The 15,631-nt window shown below is 61.6% G+C and overlaps 3 protein-coding genes across 7 annotated transcripts; 2 read left to right on the forward strand and 1 right to left on the reverse strand.

Annotated features, from left to right (window-relative positions):
• Nucleotides 1-6: 6 nt before the first annotated feature.
• On the forward strand, nt 7-5,477 carry SNX17 (sorting nexin 17). Of its 2 annotated transcripts, none has more exons than XM_042876413.1 (15): nt 7-86; nt 686-760; nt 949-1,066; nt 1,483-1,547; nt 1,646-1,756; nt 1,995-2,085; nt 2,174-2,261; nt 2,913-2,982; nt 3,091-3,183; nt 3,333-3,536; nt 3,691-3,828; nt 3,973-4,050; nt 4,230-4,304; nt 4,588-4,629; nt 4,723-5,477. In XM_042876413.1, exons 1-15 carry the CDS (start codon nt 27-29, stop codon nt 4,840-4,842), a joined length of 1,428 nt encoding a protein of 475 aa, XP_042732347.1. In that variant the 5' UTR covers nt 7-26; the 3' UTR covers nt 4,843-5,477. The 2 variants fall into 2 exon arrangements, with proteins under 2 accessions (XP_042732347.1, XP_042732357.1); XM_042876423.1 differs by having other exon boundaries at nt 3,706-3,828.
• A 97-nt stretch (nt 5,478-5,574) lies between these two features.
• ZNF513 (zinc finger protein 513) lies at nt 5,575-9,347 on the reverse strand. Its single transcript, XM_042876400.1, has 4 exons — nt 9,278-9,347; nt 9,092-9,193; nt 6,941-7,531; nt 5,575-6,707 (listed from the first exon to the last, which is right to left on the reverse strand). Exons 1-4 carry the CDS (start codon nt 9,315-9,317, stop codon nt 5,956-5,958), a joined length of 1,485 nt encoding a protein of 494 aa, XP_042732334.1. The 5' UTR covers nt 9,318-9,347; the 3' UTR covers nt 5,575-5,955.
• Nucleotides 9,348-9,727: 380 nt separating this feature from the next.
• LOC122182799 (E3 ubiquitin-protein ligase RNF19B-like) lies at nt 9,728-14,906 on the forward strand. 4 transcript variants are annotated; one of them, XM_042876361.1, is made up of 9 exons: nt 9,732-9,842; nt 11,300-11,918; nt 12,331-12,521; nt 12,791-12,941; nt 13,192-13,354; nt 13,474-13,588; nt 13,729-13,860; nt 14,135-14,318; nt 14,464-14,906. In XM_042876361.1, the coding sequence occupies exons 2-9, from the start codon at nt 11,473-11,475 to the stop codon at nt 14,621-14,623; spliced, it is 1,542 nt and encodes a 513-aa protein (XP_042732295.1). In that variant the 5' UTR covers nt 9,732-9,842; nt 11,300-11,472; the 3' UTR covers nt 14,624-14,906. The 4 variants fall into 4 exon arrangements, with proteins under 4 accessions (XP_042732323.1, XP_042732313.1, XP_042732305.1 ...); XM_042876389.1 differs by lacking the exon at nt 13,729-13,860 and having other exon boundaries at nt 9,728-9,842; nt 13,192-13,346; nt 14,464-14,596; XM_042876379.1 differs by lacking the exon at nt 14,464-14,906 and having other exon boundaries at nt 9,729-9,842; nt 13,729-13,991; nt 14,135-14,220.
• The last annotated feature ends 725 nt before the right edge of the window (nt 14,907-15,631 follow it).

The following is a 15,631-nucleotide window of genomic DNA, read 5'->3' on the forward strand; positions in this document are numbered from 1 at the left end:
CCGGTTCCGCGGCCCCGGACCCCGCCATGCACTTCTCCATCCCCGAGACCGAGACCCGCGCCGGCGACGGCGGCGCCGCCTACGTGGTGAGCGGGGCGGCCGCGGGGCCGGGGGGGGTTCGCAGCCCTCGGGGGCGCCGCTCGGCCCCGCCCGGGGTTTGGGGGGGTGAAAGGGGGGGCGGCGGCGGCCGCGGGGGGAAGGACCGAGGAGCCGCGTCCCGGCCGTCCCCGCTTCCTGTTGTGCTCCGTGCGAGGTGAACGCCCTCCCGCCCCGTTGCGGGGCCCGGAGCCGCGCTGCCGTCGGTGCGGGCCCGGTGCTGCTCGCAGACTTTGCCCTCGGCGTCGCGGGACTTCCCGGACACGGCGCGGGGATCGGCGCGGGGATCGGCACGGGGTCGGCTCGGCGCCTCAAAGCCGCGCTGCTATGGGACCCCGAGCGGCTGAGATGGGGGGCACGGCCGAGCTTCGGGTCGGACCGTTTCCACTCGGAAAGAGCGGCGCTGCGGTGGCACGGCTGCACGGGGAGGTGGTGGGGGCACCCAGCCCGGAGGTGTTCGGGGAATGGGGCGATGTGGCACGGAGGGCGCGTGATGGGATGGGTCGGGATGGGTGATCGTAGAGGTCTTCGACCAGAATGGCTCTGTGTGCTGCTGCTCGGTTCTGACCCGCGCCTCTCCTCACTGCAGGCCTACAACATCCACGTGAACGGGGTGCTGCACTGCCGGGTGCGTTACAGCCAGCTGCTGGGGCTGCACGAGCAGGTAGGGAGGAGGGCGGCACGCAGCGTGCTGTGCCAGGCCTTGCCTACTGTGTGACATCCTGCTGGTCGCTGGCTGGGAGCGGGCGATGAGCTGGCTGCTCAGCAGAGCCCTGAGGATCAGCATGGCTGGGTGTCGGGGCCGTCCCTGTCTCTCCAGAGGCTTCTCACAGCGCTCTGCTCTCTTCCCAGCTAAGGAAAGAATATGGCACGAACGTGGTACCAGCTTTTCCTCCGAAGAAGATCTTCACGCTCACCCCAGCGGAGGTAGAGCAGCGCAGGGAACAGCTGGAGAAGTACATGCAGGCTGGTAAGCGGGCTGCTGCAGCCCAGGGTCACGTCCCCAGCTTGGTGACACTGCCCAGGTTACCTTCCTGTGGCCACCCGGGCCCAAGCGTTGGCCCCTTCCTTCTGCAGTGCTGAGCTTGCAGCAGTCTGTCTCAGAGTTCCTGGCTGTGCTCTGATAATAGCTGGCATCGTTCCCTTAATGTCGGCCTGCAGTACACAGCACCACCAGTGCTGCTCCTCAATCCCCAGGCCGTTCCCTTGCCCTACACCCCCCTAATGCCCCAATCTGTAGGGAACCCACAGCCATCCATGCACACACCCTGCACTCAGCACGTGCTTTGTCTGGGTGCAAACACTGGGAGGCTGCAGAGCAGGTGGGAGCTGATGTGAGTCCCTGTGCTTTCCCAGTTAATACTTCTTGCTTGTCTTCCACCCCAGTGCGGCAGGACCCGACACTGGGAGGCAGTGAGACCTTCAACAGCTTTCTGCGCAAGGCCCAGCAGGTGGGAAGGAGCTGCCGGGCCGGGGTGATACGTGGTGGGCCCCCAAATCCAGATAGGGTGGCAGATGGGGCCAGGCTGCCAATCCCTTTTCTCTGCAGGAGACGCAGCAGATCCCTACGGAGGAGGTGGTGCTAGAAGTGCTGCTTTCCAATGGCCAGATGGTCAAGGTCACCATCCTCACCTCAGACCAGACGGAAGATGTTCTTGAGGTGCCAGAGCTCTTGTGCTTTGTCCTTGCTCCAGAGCAGGGTTGTCCTTGGGAGGGTGGTGGAGCTCTGTGATGCCATGATCCCTTGGCTTCTCCATTTGTTTCCCCTTTCCTGTCGTCCATCCAGCAGAGGTCCTGGCTTTCCACAAAGTGCCTGGGCTGGATCCTGCCAGGGGGCTGCAGGGTGACATGCAGAGGTACTGTAGCTCTCAGTGGTGACCTCTTGCTCTCGCTCATAGGCTGTAGCCTCCAAGTTGGATCTGCCCGATGACCTGGTTGGCTACTTCAGTCTCTTCTTGGTGCGAGAGACCAAGGATGGAGCTTTCTCATGTGAGTAGAGCATGCTATGGGCAGTCTCACAAGGGCCTGGTGGGCTCCCCTAGCCCTGAGCCTCTGCTGAGCTGCCATTTCCCTGCAGTCGTGCGGAAGCTGCAGGAGTTTGAGCTGCCATATGTGTCTGTCACCAGCCTACACAACCCTGAATTCAGGATCATCCTGCGCAAGAGGTGAGCTGCAGCCACTCAGCACCTGGGGGAGGTGTCAGGACTCCCCACAGTGCATAAGGACCCTCCCACTTCTGCCATTGCTGCCCATGCGGTGCTTTGACCCACCTGGAAATGCACTGCATGTCCCCAGTGAGGCTGGACTGCCCCACTGCAGTTGGTCCTTGTGTCCTTTTTCCCAGACTTGGTACTGCCTGCCTATAGCAGCCCTATAGAGAAGGACCTGGGTGTGCTGGTGGCCAGTAGGTCACTAGGACCAGTAGGTGAGCCAGCAGTGTGCCTTTGTGGCCCAGAAGGCTGATGGTGTCCAATGGTTACCATGAGCCAGCAGGGGTTCTGCTCCTCTCTGTTCTGCCCTGGGCATCTGGAACACTGGGCCCAGTTCTGGGCTCCCTGGTTTGAAACTACCCTGGAGAATGCTTTCCTCTGCAGTGTGCTGTAGGGAACCTGCTTTAGCAGGGAGTTGGACTGGATGATCTCCAGAGATCCCTTCTGACCCTCCACGGTTCTGTGAGAGGGATGTGGCTGCTGAGGGCTACCAAAGGGAGCAGGCTGTGGGGGCAGCCCAGCTCCACGTCCCCACATGCAGGACCGTGTTCTCCCCACTGCTGTCAGGAGTTGGGGAAGAAGCTGACTCGTGTGGTTCCTTTCCAGCTACTGGGACTCCTCCTATGACGACGATGTAATGGAGCATCGTGTGGGACTCAACTTGCTGTATGCACAGGTGAGGCTCTGTGTGGTCCAGCGGGGTGAGGAGGGAGCCCCCCAGTGACTGCTCTGCTGCTCTCAGGGCTTTGGGCCCAGCTGCTCACCAGCCTCTGCTTCTTGATAGACGGTGTCAGACATCGAGCACGGATGGATCCTTGTCAACAAGGAGCAGCACCGGCAGCTCAAGTCTCTGCAGGAAAAAGTCTCCAAGAAGGAGGTAGGGGAGGGCATGATGCTGTGTTTGGAGTAGTCCCAGGCACTGGACAGGCCTCGCTGCCCCATAAGAGCCCTGGGGCTGAGCTTGGTGCCCGCTTTCCAACTGACGGATCTGCCTGTGGGTGCTGACCTTCCCTGCTCTGCTCACAGTTCATCCGACTGGCACAGACCCTGAAGTACTACGGCTATCTCAAGTTTGATCCCTGCGTCACGGACTTCCCCGAGAAGGGATGCCACGTCGTCGTCAGCGCCGGCAACAACGAGCTCAACTTCCAAGTGCGGCTGCCGAACGAGCAGATCAAGGAGGGCAGCTTCAAGGTCACACGCATGCGGTGCTGGAGGGTCACGTCCTCGGTGAGTGCCTGCATCCTGGGCACGAGGAGGGCTGCTGGGACCCAGCTCTGTCAGCTGTCAGCTGCAAGGCTGCTGGCTGGGCTGGAAGCCTGGGGAAGGTGTCAGCCGTTCGGGGCATGGGAACTGGCTGTGGTGAAAGGCCCACGTGCCTCAGCTTGTGTCTGTGCAGGTGCCGATGAGCAATGGTCCCTCAGGGAGCAGCCCAGGGAAGTCGGACGTGAAGCTGGAGCTAGCTTTTGAGTATCTCATGAGCAAGGACCGGCTGCAGTGGGTTACCATCACCAGTCCACAGGTAGGGTTGCCTGCACACTGGCATTGGAAAAAGGTGGGAATGAGGGGCAGCTCGAGGGAGAAAGCAGGTCAGGGCTCAGCATGGTCTGTTGGGAAGGCCGTGGGGTGTGTGGGGCCACTGTCTGACAACAGTTCTGTCTTGTAGGCCATCATGCTGAGCATCTGCCTGCAGTCCATGGTGGATGAACTGATGGTGAAAAAGTCAGGTGGCAGCATCCGCAAGGTAAGGGTTGGGTAGCCATGTTGTCTAGGCGGGTCCCACCTTGTCCCTGTGACTTTGTGAGGTCTAGGCTTGGCCTCAGTTGCCCTCCTCAGCATGGGGTCAGCTGAAGGAGGAAACTCAGCTCCTGGAGCTACCTACCCATGGGGACCCTGCCATTGAGTCGAGCTTCTCCCCTGCAGATGTTCCGCCGACGGGCAAACGGGGCTCTGCGGCGCTCGGACAGCCAGCAAGCCGTGAAGTCACCCCCACTGCTGGTGAGTGTGACTACCCCTGTGGGGAGATGAGTGGGGCAGGCTTAGCTGTGGATCAGGTACCAGAGCCAGAGGGGTTCCACCAGTAGGGCTGTTGCCTCACTCCTGTAGCCTTGGGATGAGAAAAAGGCAGCCATGGGGCCATCCTTGAGGGAGGGAGGCGATTGTGTCTGGGCACCCCCAGACCTCACCTTGAGGGTTGGTAACACTGGCCAAGGGCTGGTATACAGAAGAGCAGTGAGCACGGGGGGTGACACAAGGCTGCCTGACCGTGCTGTCCCTGCAGGACTCGCCTGACGCCTCGCGGGAGCCAATGGCCAAACTCTCGGTGAGTTGTGTGTGCATGCAGGGGGTGCTCTCACACTGAGACTGAGCTGCAGCATGGAGGGGATCCTCCCTAACACATCTCCTCTTTTCACAGAGCAAACTCACATCTGTTAGTCTGCGAGGGATCAGCCACTCCAGCTCTGCTAATGATGTGGGCGCTAACGACTTCCATGGCAATTACGCCTTTGAGGGCATTGGTGATGAAGATCTGTAGCCGCCCCCCCCTCCTAGGACAGCACTGGCCTGAGGGCCCCAGGGCCTTCGCCGAGGAATGTACGACCTGCAGACAGGTTGCAATCAACGTGCCTCTCACCTGCTACCATCCACCTTCCCCTGCTCCCCAAGGGCTGGGAAGTGCATCCCCAACCCACCATTGCCTTCAAGGCTGGGGGCAGCTGAACTCCTCCTGCTGCTGGCTTCCCACGGGGCAGCCTGTGCCGGTGCCGAGCCCTGGAGCAGGTGTCGTGGAGCCCAGCCCAGCTCCGGAGGGGCAGAGCCCCCCCTTCTCCCACCCTGGGAGGACCTGGGTCTACATCAGGCCTGGCCCGCTGTGTGGGCAGGCGGCTGCCCCAGGGGGTGTTGGCAGCAGCCCGGTGGCACCGAGCGGCCCTCACGAGGCTCCATAATGCCAAATTAGCCTTTAGGTTTCTGCTCAGAGACAGAGTGCAGTAAGCTGTCTCTGGTGGGGCTCTGCGCAGAGCCCTGTCTCTAACCCGCTCGTAGACTCCAGTGTAATCTAGGCTTGTAACCACCTATCTCCTGCTGCTCAGACCGACCAGAGCATTAATGGACAGTAACCAATGTTTACATACTGCAATGATGATTAAAATGGATTCTGATTGGTACCTACGCTGTCTCTTGTGGGGTGGCAGCCATCCTCCCCCCCCCACCTCACGCCCCATGTCCTCTCCTGAAGCAGAACAAGGTCCCTAGGGAGAATACCGGATAACAAAACTGACTGTTTAATGCTTTTATACACAATATAAATTACACTGACCGGTATGGCAGCAGCCACAGAACCAGTCCTGTTCTCCCCCTCCTCCCTTTCCCCATATGCTGGCGGAGGAAGGCTCTGACAGGCAGGAGGAACAGGCTGGTGCCACCCTGTGGTGCCAAGGGCATGGCCCCACCACAGGCAGCGTAGGGCTGCAGGAGACCCCTCCCAGGGCGGTGGGCCCTGCTTAAGGCAGCCCTGAGCCCAGGGGAGCTTGTTGCCCATCCCTCCCCCAGGGAGGGCAGGGGCCGCAGCTGGCGAAGAATTGGGGTGCCCTGTGGCCCCCTGGGGCCCAGCATGGGGCCAAGCCCCTGCAGCCAGGCTAAGTGCTGTTCAGGGCAGGGCCGTGTCCACGGCAGGAGGAGCCAGGAGGGCTTTGGCGTTGCGTGGGTTCACCCAATTCTCAGCTGTGTGGCCGTGGATTTTCTGGTGGCGCTTGTAGTTGTCCCAGTGGCCAGTGGTGTAGGTGCAGTCCCGGCACTGGAAGGGCTTCTCGCCCGTGTGTCGCAGCATGTGCCGCTTCAGGTTCATGCTCTGGTTGCAGCTGTAACTGCAGAGGCTGCACTGGAAGGGCTTGTCACCAGAGTGGATGCGCCCGTGGCGCTTGAGGTTGGCCAGGTTGCCGCAGGCGTAGTCACAGAGCTGGCACTTGTAGGGCTTCTCACCCGTGTGCACGCGCTGGTGCCGCTTCAGGTTGTCGAGGTGGGCGGAGGCGTAGGGGCAGAGCGGGCAGGCGAACGGCTTCTCCCCGCTGTGCGTCTTCATGTGCCGTGCCAAGTGGTTGGGGTAGTGGGTGACAAAGGGGCAGAGGCTGCAAGCGAAGCCTTTGTCCCCGGTGCCTTTACGAGGGCTGGCGCCCGGCTCGGTGCCCAGCACCGCCAGGCTGCAGCGCCCGCAGACCTGCTCGGCCAGGCCCTCGTCCTGTGCGAACCCATCGTCCAGCACCAGCCCACACATGCGGCACGTAAAGGGGAAGAGCAGCTCGGGCAGCGCTGCCGTCTCCTCGCCCCGCAACCGCGCGCAGCCAGGCAGGAAAGGGCCGGTGCCGCTGCCCATGTGCAGGTTCAGCTCCGGCAGCAGCGGCTCTGCGAGACAAAGAGAAGCAGGGATGTCAGCAGGCAGCGCAGCGCTGGCAGAGCGCGGCTCCCGCGAGCAGCCCTAGCTCTGAGGTGACGGTGTCCTGGCCCGGGGCCAGCAGCCACTTGAGGCTGTGCACCGGCATTGGCACAGCAGAAGATGGCAGGACGTGCTCCTCGCCCATCTCCAGACTGCGCTCTGGGACTCTCCCACCGCAGTTTCCCGCCCAACTCCACCTTACCTGGGTCCTTGTCCTGCTGGTGCTGCCCCTCGCCTTCAGGCAGGCGGTGGCTGAGCATGTGCCGCTTCAGATTGCGGCTCTGGTTGCAGCGGTAGTCGCAAGCGGCACACTGGAAGGGCTTGTCCTGGCTGTGGACCCGTTCGTGGCGTTTGAGGTTGCCCAGGCTGCTGCAGGCGAAGCTGCAGCCCGTACAGCGGTAGGGCTTCTCCCCAGTGTGCGTGCGCAGGTGGCGGGTCAGGTTCACCAGCTGGGCTGAGGCGTAGGCACACTGCGGGCACGCAAACGGCTTCTCCCCGTTGTGTGTCTTCATGTGGCGCTTGAGGTGGCTGGAGTAGTGGGAGGCGAAGGGACAGAGCTGGCAGGTGTACACGATGCGTTGGTTGCGGCCGCCCTCGGTGCCGGCGCACTGCAGGCAGCTCTGGCCCAGGCTGGCAGCCAGCTGCAGCCCACACTGGCGGCAGGGCAGCGCTGCAGGGCCGGGCTCGCCGCCTTCCTCGGGGTCGCTGTCCACGCTCAGCTGCTGGTACCCTGAGGAGCAGTCGTCGTCGCTCAGCGCGTACGCTGGGATGGCGATCTTCCCCACCAGTGCCTCTGCTGAGAAGAGCATGGGATGGGATAGCAGCGGGAGCTTGGTTGGCTCACGCGTGGCCCCATTTTGGTGCCACCGATCCCAGAAGGGGAGACTGCAGCAAGGAGGTGTCAGGCAGCTGTGCTCAACCCAGCAGTACCCAGGAGCCCACTGCAGCCCCAACGCTCAGACAGCAGGCCAAGGCAGCCCAACCTGCCCCCAGGTCCTGCTGCAGGCCCTCGCCCAGCTGTGCTGGGTGGTGGTGGGCACAGCTCACCAGGCTGCTGGTCCTTGTCCCTTGGCCAGCAACAGGCAGCAAAAAAGATGTCCTCTGACCCCACGCAGTGCTGATGCCCCACAGAGAGGCTCTTGGAGGGCATTTCTGCTTGCCAGCTGGACAAGGACGTGTAACACCTATGCCCTAGCATGGGATGGCAGAAGCAGAGCCACTGACCTGCAGCCACTCACATCTAGCCAATATACCTGGAACCCCTGGACGTGCTCACAGGCAGCTGCTCAGGACAGAAGAGTACTGGTATGCAGCAAAGCCTTGCCATAGTCAGCCTTAAGCCATCTCCATCTGTTCTGTGTTGTGCCCAACGTGGAGTGCATTCAAGAGGCTGCAAGACCCAGCAGTTGGCTCTTGCCCTGGATTGTCCCCTTTGCTGCTGGTCACCCCACAGTGTCCACGTCCCAGGGTCCCTGGGCACAGTGAGGCCACTCCAGGCTCCCTTGTGTCTTCTAGTCCCAGATTTGCAAACACTGGGAAGATCTGATTCCAGACCAGAGCATCCTGCTACAGCCTTGCTATTGCTAGGGGAACACCTTGACCCTAAGCCCTATGCTGAAGGGATGCCCTGCAAGCTTGGTAGCACAGCCCAGCACCCCTGCAGCACTGCCCCACACAGCCCATGGGGCTGAGAACATGACCAGCTCAGCTCTTCAGGAATCCAGACCTGCGTGATACTGCTCTCCAGTTGGGCTGGACCTGGGGGCAGGAAGGGCTGCTTTTCTAGTTGCAGATCTGCTGTAAGGACAGCTTTTTGCAGCACAGGCAGCGCCCGGCACCATGGAGCCAGCTTTGTTCCAGTGCAGGGCTGCAAACACGCGCTGCAGGGAGGTGCAGCTCTCGGAGCAGAGCCCATCTGCCAGGCAGCTGGGGCCGAGCCTCAGCACAGAGCATGGCATCCTGTACCCAGAGCACGGCCCTCATGGGATCTGATGGGGTGCAGGAGCCGGGTGGTGCACGTCGTTCTGCGTTCAGTGCATCCCCAAACCTTCTTCCCCGCCCAGCATCCGAGAGCAGCGAGCCCTCAGTGCTGCCTGCGAGGCTCCGGGAATCCCGGGGCAGAGCGCTGCCGCTCTGAGGACACTTGGTGGGGGTCGGTGGTGCAGCCACCGACTCTGCAGCCCCAGAGCCAGGGGGATTTAACGGGAGGTAGAAGCCCTGCGCGGGCACCGCGCGCCCGGGGGGTCCCCGCGTTACCGGCGAGGCAGCTCTCCCGGCGGATGGGGAAGGAAGCCACCGACGGCAGGACGCAGCCGGGGGTGGCGGCGGGGCCGTGCGGGGCGGCGGCACGCACCTGGCGGTCCCTTCTCGCAGGCCAGGCCGCGGCCTAGCAGCAAGTCGCCGGGCAGCACCAGCGCCGCTCCCGCCGTCTCCTCGGGGCCGTCCTCGGCTTCCGCTGCAACACACCGAACGTCGCGGGTCACCGCCGGGATCCGGCCGCCGGCTCCGCCGCCGTCCCCCGGCCCCGCCGCGCACTCACCCTTCACCGGCTGCGGGTGGCTCTGCTTCCGCCGGGGCATCGTGGTCGGTCCCGGCCCCGCCGCCCGCCCTCCTGCCCGCGGCCCGCCAGCCGCCCCCGCCAGCCCGGGGCGGCCACCGCCGCCCCGCCTCGACCGGGCACTTCCGCTTCCGGCCGCCGCGGGACAGGGCCGGCGCCGGAAGCTGGCGCGACGCCCCGGAAGTAGATCGCGAACCCGGAAGCGTGCTCACGGTCCGCCGCCCTCCCGTCCCGCCGTCTCAGCGCCGGCGCCGGAGGAACGCGGGCGGCGGCCGCTGGGGCCGCGGCTTCGGTATGCGGCGGGAGGGCCCGGCCGGGCAGCGGGGAAGGCAGGCGAGGACCGGGCGGGTCCCCGGGGCCGGGCCCTGCGCTGGACGTGACCGAGGCCGTGCGCGTGTCCCCGTCGCTCTGAGGCCTCGGGCCCGGCCCCGGGCTCGGTCCCCGCCTGCAGGAGCTGCGCCGCCCGCTCCGGGGCTCCGCGGGAGATCTGAGCGATCCTCGGTGCGCGGCTCCGTCGGCGGTGATCCGGCGCTGAGAGGTCACTGAGGTACGGCGAGGGGCGGCCCGGGCGGAGTGGTGGAACCGTGGATTCATTCGGGTTGGAGCGGCACTCCGAGATCAGCGTCCCGCTGCCCGCGTTCCTCAGTGCCACATCCCCACGGAGCACCTCCAGGGACGGTGACCCCACCGCCTCCCTGGGCAGCTGTGCTGCTGCAGCGCTGCTTTTTCAGAGGAGAAGCATTTTCTCCTATCCAACCTGACCCTCCTCTGGCACAACTTGAGGCCCTGCCCTCTCCTTAAAACAACAGCATTATTTCCAGGGAGTGGGGCAGCACGGAGGCCATAGTGTGGGCACTTCTTGCTCCTGCTGCACCAGCCCTGCAGACAAACTTCAAGCAGAAATAATATTTAGTGGGCATTTTGGATCTGAGTGGTCTGAGAGGCCTTTCCCAACCTTAATGATTCTATGATTCTATAAAAGTCTGTGGTGATGGCAGCGGTGGCCCAAGATGGAGAGTCAAGTTTCCATTGGCTGTTCATTTCCCACCTGACCAAGGTGCTTTGTTACCCAGAGTGGCACAATGCAGTGCCTTGCACATCCCCAGCAGAGCAGACGTCATCAGAATCCTCTGCCTTAATCTGAGTCATCACCAATGTCTGCCCCTTCCAGCAATGGGGTTTTGCTGGTCTAGCTGTACTTGAAGGGGAAAAAACAACAGAGGCTGCTGGAGGAAGGGCGGTGGCACAGAGGATGGTGAAGCACTGGAACAGGTTGCCCAAGGAGGCTGTGGATGCCCCATCCCTGCAGGCATTCAAGGCCAGGCTGGATGTGGCTCTGGGCAGCCTGGTCTGCTGGTTGGTGACCTGCACACAGCAGGGGGTTGGAACTGGATGAGCACTGTAGGCCTTTGCAACCCAGGCCATTCTATGATTCTAAAGTAAGTAAAGCAAGAAGGATACATTGGTACCATGGTAGCATATGGTGTGACTTCTTGGAGAGAAGGAGAGCATGGGGAATGGTGGATCCACCAGCCCTGGGGTCAGGGGGCTTATGTTGTGGCTTCAGGTTAATGTGAGCTCTAAGTAAGGGAAAAAAACTGTGACAGATTTACCTCATCTCTCAATCCCTGTTCATCTGATGATTTGGCTCCATGACAGGCTTTTGGGTCTCCAAGCTCTGTTGTCTATTTTACATACAGAAGAGGAGGCTGAGGGCTCTGTGCTACAAGGCTTTTAACTGGGGAGATTCACCTAGCCTGCAAGAATATGTGCCAGTTTCTGGCCAGTTTGGAGGCAGAGGGGCTCTGCAGGTTCCCTTCAGCTCATGTCCTCCTCGGTTGTTCTTTTTAGTGCAGCCCTGTGGATTTCCCAGGGCTGGCAAGGCAGGGAGACTGAGACCACTGCTCAGTTTCTAGGCCCAAAGTTTAGTGGGGTCTCACAGATGCTGAGAACTCCTTCCCACGCCCAGGAACTCCGTGCTTATCACATGTACCTCCTTCACAGGCTGAGCAGTGTGGGCTGCAGATGGAGATGGTTTGACCACTGATTGTGGAGACGCCGGCTCCGAGGCCCAGGTAGGACGTGTCTGCCCTGCCATGGCTGCTGCACTGGGGCTGCCATCGCCCCACTGTCCTCCATAGCCTGCCAGAAGCAGATTGCTGCCCTGACGTGCCACCATGGAGCAGCCCACGTGGGTGCCTCAGCCCCCGCGCATCCTGGGCTCCTGTGGGCAGAAGGCAGAGGCCGCAGGGGAGATGCCACCGGACCCGGTGCAAGAACCGGGGGACCCTGAGGAGCTGCACATTGCCCTGCCCCTGGGCGAGGATGGGCAGCTGCTGGAGTGTCCCCTTTGCCTGCTTCCTCAGCCACCTGAGGCCTTTCCCAGCCTTGTCTCCTGCTCCCACCGCTCGTGCCGGGCCTGCCTGCAGCAGTACCTGCGCATCGCCGTCAGCGAGAGCCGTGTGAGGGTGGCCTGCCCACACTGCCCCACCGTGCTGCAGCCTGCCGACGTCCACAGCCTCCTGCCAGAGCCTGCCCTCCGTGACAAATACGAGGAGTTCCTCCTGAGGAGGCTTCTGGCAGCTGACCCTGGCACCCGCTGGTGTCCCGCACCGGACTGCAGGTGACTGCTGGCCCCTGGAATGGATCTCTTTTCCTTGCTTCCTGGCAGGCTGGTGTGCCTGCATGCTGTGAGCCTTTTACAGGCTTGTGACTTGATTGAGTCTGTTTGGAGAGATGTCTTGATTCTGGCTGCAGAACCTGGGCAGCTGTGTGCGTCGGTTAAGGCTGGAGCGCTTGGCTGTGCTGGGTCTGGCTGTGGGGAACCTGGGGGATTTTGTGAGTGCTGGGTGGGGGAGGCTTTGCTGCGGTCACCGAGCTGACAAGAGTGGCACCTGGCTCTTGAATGCTGGCTGCTGCTCTGTCCCAGCACAGAGCTGGGACCTCTTGATGCACAGCCCGGCTGCCAGGCTGGGATGCAGGGGGAGGCCACGGACGCAGCTGGCCCCAGCAAACTACCTGCTTTCTCCCCACAGCTATGCTGTCATTGCCTATGGCTTTGCTGAGTGTCCTCGCCTCACCTGTGGACGTGAGGGCTGTGGCACCGAGTTCTGCTACCACTGCCGGCAGCTGTGGCACCCTGATGGGCCATGTGCAGCAGCGCCGCTGGCCTCCAGCCTAGCCAGCCCCTCTGCACAGCTGGTTTACGCAGAGGAGTCTGCTAATGGTGAGACCTCATCCAGGATGGGAGTGTGGGGATTTGACACATCTGAGTGAAACGCTCTTCCTGCCATGGCCCAGTGGTACCATTCTGCCTCTTTGTGGAGGTGTGCAGCCCCTGGGCTGGGGTAGTGGATTAGGAGGACCTTGTGCTGGCAGTGCCCAGCTCACCCAGACACCCACAGGGTGGGCTGCAGCCCTATGGCAGGGGCTGGGGGAGAGCTGCAGTGTCATGTCCTCTTCTCAATCCCAGTTCATCTGCCTTCTCCCTGCCAGCTGAGGCTGAAGACATCAAGGTTTGTCCCCGCTGCAGTGCCTTCATTATGAAGATCAATGATGGGAGCTGCAACCGCATGAACTGCACGGTGTGCGGCTGCCTGTTCTGCTGGCTCTGCCTGCAGGAGATCTCTGACGTGCACTTCCTGAGGTCAGTGTGGGGCTGCAGGTTGTGATGGGACTTGGGGGTGCCATCAGGAGTTGTGGGGGCAGTGGGGTCCTGCAGAGAGCCACAGCCACGTTCTGCTAGGTAGCAGGGGTGTAGCTCTGCTGCAGGGTTTGCCAGGGGTCCATGGTGTGGTGGGGTGGGGTTTTTTTTGCTGCTCTGGAGTGCAATGGGTGCCATTGTCTGCCTGCCCCTGTGCATGTGCTGTTGGCTCAGCCTCATGCTGTCCTTGCAGCCCATCTGGATGCACCTTCTGGGGTAAAAGGCCCTGGTCAAGGACCCGGAAGATCCTGTGGCAGCTGGGCATGGTGCTGGGGGCACCTATGGTGATCTCCCTCGTCGCAGGCATTGCTGTGCCTGTCATTATCATTGGCCTTCCCATCTACACGGGTAGGAAGGTACTGGTCCTGGGGTCTCTGCAGTCTCGCTCTGTATTGAGACTGACAGCCCCTGGCCTGAGGGGCATGTAGACTACAGAAACCCCAGAGGTGATTCACCTGTCTTGCTTCTTCTCCAGGTGCTGGGCCAGAGCCGAAGGAGCAGCTTGTCACCTTGCCAGCAGTGCTTCTCCGTCACCAGCGGCGTCCTCCTCTCTCTCTTTGTGTCCCCCATCATAACAGCTGTCACGGTGGGTAAGTGCATCTAGGGGCTGGTGGCACGGGGCCACTGATGGAGCAGCTTTAAGGGGATGTCAGAGACCTGTAGTAGTGGACCTTTGGCAGGGGTGGGGGCTGCCAATACAGGCTGGCAGTAGCTTTGTTTCTGCCCACAGGCATTGGTGTGCCCCTGATGCTCACCTATGTCTATGGAGTGGTAGTGCTGTCTCTGTGCCGGAGCCGCAGTAGCTGTGGCCGCAGCCAACCTGGGGACCTTGGTGTGGTAGAGCTGGAGAACTTGACCAAGCGTGAGTCCTGCACTGCCTGCTGTCTCCTACTGGAGACCCCTGCGTGGTGCTGCACGGGCTGTGATCCTGTGGCTGTGACAGCTCCATGGCCTGGGGCTTCCTGTTGGCCTGGGGCAGCGGGGAGGTTGCAGGTCAGTGTCCTGGGGGGCTGTGGGTGCTGTGCAGAGCACCCACAGCCTGGGTCCAGTTCACATGCCTCCCTGCTGTTCTGCACCTGATGTTGAAGTGTTCCTCACGCACAGGGCGCTCAGCACCATCTCTCTCTCTCTGCTAGTGAACGAGCTGTGGTCAGTGCTGCCCAGCCCCAAGGGTGTCGAGGACGGAGTCGCAGACCCAGCCACCTCTTTCCCCAGCAGCAGCCACAGCCCACGCCCCAGGGTGATGTGGAAGGAGCAGGACAGCCACTCAGCCAGCACCGTGGCCCTCGCAGGCAGCACGCTGAGCGATACATCCTACCGGTGAGCTGAAGGAGACCTGGGGACGAGGGAGGGTGGCATGGCAAGTCCCCTTTCCTAACAGCCTTCCCCGTGCTTACTGCACTGCTGGATGGGGACTCAGCAGCGTCCTCCTGTTGGGCTGCTGCCCTCATGTGTTTGTCTGCAGAGAAGGCATCAACATCGAGGTGGAAGTGGCGATTGAATCAGTGCCGCATCCCAGCCGAGAGCAAAGCCTGTGCAGCCCACAGTCAGGGCAGTCTCTCTCAGGGGACTCCCTGGGGGGCACCAGCGACAAGTGCAGCGTCACAGGTGTCCCAGTGGAGTGAAGAGGACAGAGCAGCAGTGAGCTGGGAGAATCATGAGCTGCAGAGCACCCATTTCAACTCCCATCAACGTGAAGAGCCCACGCCTTCCTTTGGCAGCCCTGGATGCCATCCACGTGGCATCAGCAGCCCTAGGGCCTGGATCTGGCCATCCCCAGACTCGGCAGACCCTCACCCCACACTCAGCACTGCCTGCTCCCTGTTGTATCCATCCTGTCACACCTCTTCCCCAAAGGCAGGCTTGAGCATTGGCACTGCTGAGAAATAAAACACTCCAAGAGTCACAGCAGGCTCTGATCTGTGGTGCCCTTTGAGGCCGGGGCAGGGATTAGGGTGGCTGGGCCGTGCCACAGCCAACGGACAACAGGCACAGGCTGTGTGGTGCCCGTTACTTTGTGTTCTGTGCTTTTGACCCCTAGTCAGCCTTAGCAAAACTGATTTTATCCTGATAGCAGACTCATGATTAGAGCCAAAGGCCTTGGATATGGCACATGACATAGCACAAGCATTTTGATTCAAAGTTCTCAAGATAAAACATTGGAAGCACGCAGTAAGTGCTCTAAAACCAATTACATCTCAATGCAAATTTCCAATGTGAGATCACTGCCAAACAGACTCTGTGGAGTCTCTTTAATAACCAGAACCTAAACTGAAAAATGACCCCTCCTGTGAGGGTCTCACTGCAGGAGGAGCATGGGGGGGACAAAAGCAGCTCCAGCTCTGGACACGTCATTACTGAGCACTTAACAGAGGGACTTGGGGTCAGGGCCACTTGGGAACGGGCTTACCTTGTCACGAAGATCTCTGGGCTGGTGAAGCATGGGTGCAAGGTGAAGGGACACAGCAGCATGGAACAGCAGAGTTCATCCCACAGAAGCAATGGCAGTACTGACACAAGCCATATAAAGCTGTCCACAACCCAGAAACCCTCACGGTGCCCTGAGACACAGGGAAAGAGATGTTCTCTCCTCCCTTCCCACCTTCCTTGCCCACCACTTCCAGGAAAGGACC

The sequence above is a fragment of the Lagopus leucura genome, unplaced genomic scaffold (assembly GCF_019238085.1).
Source record: "Lagopus leucura isolate 7727_CA_CO unplaced genomic scaffold, USGS_WTPT01 Super-Scaffold_73, whole genome shotgun sequence".
Taxonomy (NCBI): Eukaryota; Metazoa; Chordata; class Aves; order Galliformes; family Phasianidae; genus Lagopus; species Lagopus leucura.

Bases quoted from the DNA above. Each gene is read 5' to 3' on its own strand.
- SNX17 (XM_042876413.1), top strand. From the start codon at position 27: ATGCACTTCTCCATCCCCGAGACCGAGACCCGCGCCGGCGACGGCGGC. The intron at 1,757-1,994 runs GTGCCAGAGCTC...TCTCGCTCATAG, and splicing joins AGACGGAAGATGTTCTTGAG to GCTGTAGCCTCCAAGTTGGA. The intron at 2,086-2,173 runs GTGAGTAGAGCA...ATTTCCCTGCAG, and splicing joins CAAGGATGGAGCTTTCTCAT to TCGTGCGGAAGCTGCAGGAG.
- ZNF513 (XM_042876400.1), bottom strand. From the start codon at position 9,317: ATGCCCCGGCGGAAGCAGAGCCACCCGCAGCCGGTGAAGG. The intron at 7,532-9,091 runs GTGCGTGCCGCC...TCTTCTCAGCAG, and splicing joins CTGCGAGAAGGGACCGCCAG to AGGCACTGGTGGGGAAGATC. The intron at 6,708-6,940 runs GTAAGGTGGAGT...TTTGTCTCGCAG, and splicing joins CCAGCAGGACAAGGACCCAG to AGCCGCTGCTGCCGGAGCTG.
- LOC122182799 (XM_042876361.1), top strand. From the start codon at position 11,473: ATGGAGCAGCCCACGTGGGTGCCTCAGCCCCCGCGCATCCTGGGCTCC. The intron at 12,942-13,191 runs GTCAGTGTGGGG...CTGTCCTTGCAG, and splicing joins TCTGACGTGCACTTCCTGAG to CCCATCTGGATGCACCTTCT. The intron at 14,319-14,463 runs GTGAGCTGAAGG...GTTTGTCTGCAG, and splicing joins CTGAGCGATACATCCTACCG to AGAAGGCATCAACATCGAGG.